This window comes from Pristiophorus japonicus, chromosome 10 (genome assembly GCF_044704955.1).
Source record: "Pristiophorus japonicus isolate sPriJap1 chromosome 10, sPriJap1.hap1, whole genome shotgun sequence".
Lineage (NCBI taxonomy): Eukaryota > Metazoa > Chordata > Chondrichthyes > Pristiophoridae > Pristiophorus > Pristiophorus japonicus.
Window position 1 is genome coordinate 153,407,154 of NC_091986.1, and position 8,405 is coordinate 153,415,558.

Sequence of the window (8,405 nt, forward strand, 5' to 3'; positions counted from 1 at the left end):
AAATAGCACAGATCCTGGCAAATGGGAAAGATATAAAGAACAGCAAAGGGTGACAAAACAAATAGTAAGAACTACAAAAAGGTGTATGAAAAGAAACTTGCAAAAATCAACGCCAAATTTTTTACAATTATATATATATTTTTTTTAAAAAAAGGTGATCTGGAGCAATGTTAGCCCCTTGAAAACTGAAATGGTGATATTGTCAATGATAATAAGGAAATGGCGGACATGTGGAATAATTCCTTCATGTCAGTATTTACAGTAGAGGAAGAGGATAGCATGCCGGAAATCCCAAGGAAATTAATATTGAATCAGGGACAGGGAAGGATGTGACTAATGGTGTTCTGCAGGGATCCTGTGTTGGGGCCTAAACTATTACTGACTGCATTTATTAACGACTTGGATGATGGGATAGAAAGCCACATATCGATGTATGCCGATGACACAAAGATAAACAGCATTGTAGCTGAAAATTAACGGAAGCAAAATAACAGTAATGAAGAAATAAATGGCACTAGAGTGACAAATCTCCAGAACCAGCTGGTTTTCATCCCAGGGTTTTAAAGGAAGTAGGTGAGCATATTGCAGATGCATTAACTATAATTTTCCAAAGTTCAGGAACAGTTTCTTTAGATTGCAAAATTGTGCATGGTCCTCCGCTATTTAAGAATGGTGAGGGGGGAAAACCAGGGAATTATAGTACAGGCAGGCCAGTTAGCCCAATATCTATAGTCAGGAAATCAAGAGAACTATAATTAAAGATAGGATGACAGAAAGCATAAAATTACAGAGATATTAATAGATTAAATGAATGGACAACATTTTCAGATGAGAGAGAGCCAACATGGATTTGTAAAAGTTATGTCATGATGAACCTGATTGCTACTTTAGTCACCTCTTCAAAAAATTCAAACAGGGGAATGTCTATGGATGTTATTTATATAGATTTCCAGAAGACATGTGATAAAGTCCCTCATAAGAGACTGTTAACTAAGGTTGAAGCCCATGGAATTGAAGGTAAATTGCTAACCTGGTTAGAAATTTGGCCGAGCAGCAGGAGACAGAGAATAGGGATAATGGCATGTAATCTAATTGGCAGGATGTAACTAGTGGTGTTCTGCAGGGATCTGTGTTGGGGCCTCAACCATTCATTGTATTTATTAACGACTTGGATATGATGATAGAAAACCATATATCCAAGTTTGCCAATGACACAAAGATAGGCGGCATTGTAGATGAAAGCATAAAATTACAAAGCGATATTGATAGATTAAGTGAATGGGCAAAACAGTGGCAAATAGATTTCAATGTAGGCAAATGTGAAGTCATCCACTTTGGACCTAAAAAGGACACAACAGAGTACTTTCTAAATGGTGAAAAGCTAAAAATAGTGGGGACCCAAAGAGACTTGGGGGTCCATGTACATAGATCATTAAAATGTCATGAACAGGTACAGAAAATAATAAAAAAGGTTAATGGAATGCTCACCTTTATATCTAGAGGACTTGAATACAAAGGGGTAGAAGTTATACTACAGCCAAACAAAGCCCTGGTTAGACCACACCTAGAGTACTCTGAGCAGTTCTACGCACCAGACCTTCCGAAGGATATATTGGCCTTGGAGGGAGTGCAGCATAGGTTTAACAGAATGATGCCCAGACTCCTGAACTTAAATTTCATGGGGAGATTACATAAACTAGGGTTGTATTCCCTGGAATAAAAACAGAAAATGTTGGAAATACTCAGATCAGGCAGCAACTGTGGAGAGAGAAACAGAGTTAACGTTTCAAGTCGATGACCCTTTATCAGAATTTGCAAACGTTAGAGAGCGCAGAGAGCGGGGAGGGCGCAGAGAGAAAGTGCGAGGTCATGCACTTTGGCAGAAAAAAATCAAAATGCAAGTTTATTATTTAAATGGAGAAAGATTGCAAAGTGCTGCAGTACATCAGGACCTGGGGGTACTGGTGAATGAAACACAAAAGGATAGTATGCAGGTACAGCAAGTGATCAGGAAGGCCAATGGAATCTTGGCCTTTATTACAAAAGGGGATGGAGTATAAAAGCAGGGAAGTCTTGTCATAGCTATACAGGATATTAGTGAGGCCACACCTGGAATACTGCGTGCAGTTTTGGTTTTCATATTTACGAAAGGATATACTTGCTTTGGAGGCAGTTCAGGGAAGGTTGACTAGGTTGATTCCGGATATAGGGGTTGCCTTATGAGGAAAGGTTGAGTAGGTTAAACCTCTACCTCATTGGAATTCAGAAGAATGAGAGGTGATCTTATTGAAACGTATAAGATTATGAGCGGGCTTGACAAGGTGGATGCAGAGAGGATGTTTCCACTGATGGGGGAGACTAGAACTAGAGGGCATGATCTTAGAATAAGAGGCTATCCATTTAAAACAGAGATGGGGAGAAATTTCTTCTCAGAGGGTTGTAAATCTGTGAAATTCGCTGCCCCAGGGAGCTGTGGAAGCTGGGACATTGAATAAATTTAAGACAGAAATAGACAGTTTCTTAAACGTTAAGAGAATAAGGGGTTATAGGGAGCGGGCAGGGAAGTGGATCCGAGTCCATGATCGGATCAGCCATGATCGTATTAAATGGCGGAGCAGGCTCGAGGGACCGAATGGCCCACTCATACTCCTGTTTCTTATGTTATGTTTATGTTCTTAGAGGGGAATCCTCAATTGAAGAAAAATATATCGGAAGCATTAGTATGGAAGGTGGCGTCATCACAACAGATGCGACGGACCACTAGGAGAGTGGAACGGAGTCCTTACAGGAAGTGGGATGGGAGGGGAGGGGAGGAGTGTAATGCAGCTAGCTGTGGAAGTCAGTGGGCTTATCGTGAATGTTTGTCAATAGCCCATCCTCAGAAATGAGACAGAGAAGTCAAGGAAGAGAAGGGAAGAGTCGGAGATGGACCACGTGTAGGTGAGGGAAGGGTGCAAATTGGAATGAAGTGAAATTTTCTAGTTCCAAGCGAGAGCAGGAAATGTACTGGAAAAAGGTGTGAGGGAGGGGACCCGAGTAGGACTGGAACAAAGAATGTTCCGCATGTACAAAAAGGCAGGCATAGCTAGAACCCATATGGGATCCCAAATTTACACTCCTGCCGCTATTTTGCCACTTTCCCACGGCAGCTGGTGATGATTCTGTCATTTCCATTTAAACCCTATCTAGACTCATCTTTTGTTTCTTAACTTGTTCCATTACCATCTCTTTTTGCCTTGCACCATCATCCCTTTTGTCTCTTAATCTCTTCTGCCTTCCATCCGATCATAAACCTTCCCTTTTGTTCTTTCCTCCCCTCCCCCACTTTCCTATCTCCTACACTTGCTTAAAAACCTGTTACATCTCTATCTAACTTTATCCCGTTCTGATAAAAGGGTCATCGACCTGAAATGGTAACTTTGTTTCTCTTTCCACAGATGCTGCCTGTGTATTTCCAGCATTTTCTGTTTTTATTTCAGATTTCCAGCATCCGCAGTATTTTGCTTTTCTATTCCTTGGAATTTAGACGGTTAAGAGGTGATTTGATCAAAGTTTAAGATATTAAAGGGAGCAGTTAGGGTAGAGAGAGAAATTATTCCCACTGGTTGAGGAGTCGAGAACTAAAAATTACAGCCAGACCTTTCACTCTTCTATACACAATTGGTGCTAGATCAACTGTTAGTCTAAATCTGAGATTGATTGATTTTTATTAACCAAAAGGTATTAAGGGATATAGGCCAAAGGCGGGTATATGGAGTTCGGTCGCAGATCAGCCATGATCTCATTGAATGGCAGAACAGACTCGAGTGGCAAAATGGCCTACTCCTGTTCCTATTCTTTAGTAGTGCAGATGATGGAGACAGAGTAGTTTTTTTAAATATCAGTTCCTGCAATACTTATGATCATTGCATGATGTAACAACTTTTATTTTCCATACAGAAAATGTACATACTTCAACAAAAACATATCTTTACAGAATGTGTATATTTCTATAATAATTTTCTGATCAGTAGCTTGGCTACTAATTATTTGCAATATCAAATCACTCATATTTTCTCTCCAATATATTGCCTTTGACCAAAAGAGTGGGTGAATAACCTGCTCAAGGTCAAATGGAATTTTCACTTCAAAATGACACATACTAACAAATTAACATTCAGGCAAACTGTAAATAGCCATTTCCAATTTGTGGAACACTCCATAATCTGCATTCAATGATTGAACACAACATACTGCTTCAACTAAATTATACCTTTTTTAGCTGTAAAACATTCCAAGTTATGCTCAATGCACAACTTGGAAAAAAGGCTTCAGAATCATATCAGAGACCTGATGGCAAAGAAATTAAAATAAAGCCTGCACAAAAGGTTATAGGTGAGCATGGTAGTGAACATGGTCTTTTCCTTGTGAGGATTTCAGTCAACCTACTGCAGATTGGCTGTAAGGCTGTCAGAGGCAACTGTTGTGAAATGTGGAGGTAGTCACATTTATATAGTATTGTGCGCTGTATTTATTACTCTTACTAAGTGAAGTTAAGGTACGTTTGATAGAAGCCCTTGACTTTCACATCAAGTGCTAAGAATGAAAAGGTGTTCGGATTATCTACAAGGACATCCTTGGCAAGCACAAAATTATTGAGATGCTTGTGGAACAAAATTCTGAGTTTTCATCTCAAAATGCATCTACAATCCCAGCAATGTTTGTACCTTCAAATTCTCTGTCTGGGGCTGAGAAAAGTAAAGTCCTTCCAAAACACTAGTTTTGCTCTAGCAGAAAAATAACAAAAGCTTCACATACAACAGTAGATGTGCAAAACTGGCAATGTTCACCATCATTCCATCTTTGAAACGGACCGCAACTTCGGGATTTGCAACCCATCAGTGACAGCTCTGAAACAGCCTACCCCTCACAGAGCCAGCAATCTGTGTAAGCAGCTAAATAAGGGAAACTGACAAAAACTTCAGCTCTTCTGTAGTAGGTATGCTGTTAAATTTTCATCTAAAACTGAGACCCAAAAGGATTAGGTGTAACTGGGGTTTTACAGCTAAACATACCCATGTGAGAGCCCCGATCTTTGTTTTGCTTTCTGACAATTTTAGAAAGTTAGAATTTTAAGAGCTTACTCACTTCCTTATTCGCAGTCTGTGAGAATTCTGCATTTTGATTGGTTCCTTAGACAGCCCGTTGACATCACTCAGTTCGTACAAGGGGATCCACATTATATTCTGTTGATTTGAATTGAAGGTTAGAAAACCTGAAGTTCTCGACACAGGGATCGCAAGATCCTTGTGTGAAGTGTACTTTGGGGCCAACAGCGAACACTTTCGCTTCGCTGATGACTGCAAATTCCGGGCCATCATATTTTGGATGCCATTTGTTATGCCAATTATAAATAAGACATGAAACATTTACTTGTGGTATTGAGTGTTCTTTTGCAGTAGTTTCTCAGGAAGTCCATCTTCATCATCAAACTGTTCCATGGGCTCCACAATAACAGGACGCGGACAACTGAAAAGTAATACAATGTAGTATTTACAGTAGGAAATGGCTTACTAATGTTAAGAACTTTTTGAAGCACTTGATGTGGTGTTTATTATTTTCACTGAATGGGTGATCTTTTTAAACAAGTTGCATAAAATAGAATGCATTAAAATGTACATTTTTATAAGGATTTATCCTGGACAGAATTCTTATGTTCAAGCAGCTGCACCAGACTGTAGGCGAGTATGTACATTGGCCTACATTAACAGATGAGACCACGTACAAGCACACATACCCACTCCACAATGTTACAATTTGCCATTTTAAAATTGTTTCAATACTAGTGAAAACTCCTTTCAGAGATATGCTTGTAATAAAGGTGGCAGGCGAGCTGAAACGCAAAACTAAAAAGCTAAGTCCTCAGAGTGTTTATGATTGAAATAATTGCAAAGTCAAGAAGAGAGAATTTCAAGTTGTACTAATCTATTGCTTGGTCATGGTATTCCAATGGAAGGCCCCAAAATCCATAGATTCCTTCACCCTCTTGGATGCTTATTAATCAGTATCTATTTGTATTTTAGTGATCCGGAAAGTTTGTAGTATATACAATTATCTACAAAAGTGACACTTTTTTAAAAACCATGAAGTTCTCTTACTTTGTCGCGTGGTTCGTCATGTTGGAAGTCCTATGGGAACAATAATTGGTTTATTGTCAAGTGATAGTCTATCAATAAAATCTACTTTGAATTTGACCGTGGTTAACCTCAGCATGTACGGAGTAATCAGATTTAAAAACCTGTGTGCTGAAATATTATATAGAATTTTACAGCACAGAAACAGGCCATTCAGCCCAACAGGTCTATGCCAGTGTTTATGCTCCACACAAGCCTCCTCGCACCTTACTTCATCTCGCCCTATCAGCATATCCTTCTATTCTTTTCTCCCTCACACACTGGTCTAGTTTCCCCTTAAATACATCTGTGCTATTCGCCTCAACTTCTCCATTTGCCTATTATTGGGCATATGAACAAATGATCACGAATTGCATTCTAAAATAATAGAAGAGTACACATTTTGGAATACAAAAATAAGCCATAGTGGGCATCACCAAGTATGCATTTTGCACAAAAAGGTTTTAGCATGATACTAATTTATTGGGTTAAGTTAGTACCATGCCCAAAGTTTCCATGGTATGTAATTTTTTGCCATATCCGATGAAAAGAATACACAACTACTTTAATTTATTCTAGATAAGAGTTTAGCTTTAAAAATCATTTTTGATGCTATTCATTTCTGAAATGTGTATGGCAAAGATGAAAACTGCAATGATTTTTTTGAATTGTAATTCACAATGCAGATACACACGATGTTCAATTTATACATACATTTCTGGTTTCCCCAATCTCTTTAGCAAAAATGTAAAGCTTTTTTAAATAAGTTTAAAGCTGGTGTTTATGCACAAATCGTAAGACACTTCTCCATCTTCTCTTCCCTCTCTCTGCACCCGCCCGCCACCCGCCCCAACCATCCTGCTCTTTTTGGCTCGGTAGCAATGTAAATGATTAAAAATAAGTATAAAGCCTCAAAAAGCAAATCCCTTTGAAATTCCTCAAATATTTCAATGTTTGCATTCAGTAAAGCAACATCATGTTTACCAATCCAAACACCACATAAGTGCTATCCAGGAAGAAAGGACCATATTCGATACTAAATCGAAAAATAAACCTCATTCTATAGCCTAGAAAAACACATTTTACTGCAACAGAGGGTCGAAAAATTCCTACGGATCTGAAGGTCAAATGTAGCGTGTGCAAATGAATTACCATTAGTTCTAGGCCACTACAGATAACTTACCTACCATGGGGCTGAACTTTTAAATTGTAAAATTTCATGCAGCATTTATGAAGTACCCAAGGATCTGAACCTCAAGTCATGTACATTCTGATCAGTTGGAAGGGAGAATGGAGTTGAAACTACATTCCCTTTTAAAAAAAAATTAAAAAGCAGCTATCTCTGCACATCACACTTGGCTTAGCCAGAATGAACATTACACAGCAGGGAAACTTCTGAAAGTGAAGAAAAGACTTACGATGTCAATAAAAATGCTCCATCTGAGCATCTTTCCAGTGCCTTGCGAGCAGCAGGCTTTGCTGCAAATTCCACGTAACCTTTTCCTGTTGCCTTCCCACGGTCATCAACAACAACTATTGCTCTCTCGACTGGACCAAACTGAGAAAAGGCTTGCTCTAGTAGCTCATTGGAAACTACCGGAGAGAGATTCCGCACAGTCAAAGCAGCTCCATGAGTAGCAAAGCGAATGCGTAGAGGTCGATTCCTCAGCATTGTACCGTCAAGTTCAGCCTTTGCTATTTCAGCCAATGTTCTCGTTTCCTACAAGAAAAAGCATTTAATTTACATTTCAAAATTTATAGCAAGTATTGGTTATTATATGAAAATATTAATTTTAGGATCTTAACATTCTAGAAGCACTTATTCAGCTAAAAACAAAGTTAGAAAATTGAAATATTCTGCTACGGAACTTCAATTGCGGGGGAGAAAGGAGAGAGAGAGAGAGAGAGAGTGGGAAGGGGAGAAAGGAGAGAGAGAGTGGGAAGGGGTGAAAGGAGAGAGAGAGTGGGAAAGAGGGAGAGGGAGAGAGAAAGAGAAAGAGAAAGAGAAAGGGAGAGGGAGAAAGAGAAAGGAGAGAGGGAGGGAGAGGGAGAGGGAGGAGAAAGAGAAAAGAGAAAGGGAGAGGGAGGGGGAGAAAGGAGAGAGGGAGAGGGAGAGGGGAGAGAGGGAGAGAGAGAAAGGAGAGAGGGAGAGGGAGAGGGAGAGGAGAGGGAGAGGGAGGGGGAGGGGGAGGGGGAGGGGGAGGGGGAGGGGGGAGAAAGAGAGAGAGGGAGGGGGAGAAAGAGAAAGGAGAG

General features: G+C 39.6%; 1 protein-coding gene across 3 annotated transcripts in view; it reads right to left on the reverse strand.

The window, feature by feature from the left end:
* LOC139275140 (paraspeckle component 1-like) overlaps positions 1-8,405 on the reverse strand; it is a 126,453-nt gene that overhangs the window by 107,478 nt on the left and 10,570 nt on the right. For 2 of the 3 annotated variants that reach the window (XR_011595677.1, XM_070892187.1), the window contains exons 2-4: positions 7,571-7,872; positions 6,138-6,167; positions 5,413-5,508 (exon numbers count right to left, since the gene is read on the reverse strand). Coding sequence is in view for 2 of the 3 variants with exons in the window: in XM_070892187.1 (XP_070748288.1) it covers positions 5,413-5,508; positions 6,138-6,167; positions 7,571-7,872 (428 nt within the window). In the remaining variant the exon portion in view is untranslated. The remainder of the gene's footprint in view (positions 1-5,412; positions 5,509-6,137; positions 6,168-7,570; positions 7,873-8,405) is intronic. The other variant, XM_070892188.1, reaches the window with a different exon arrangement.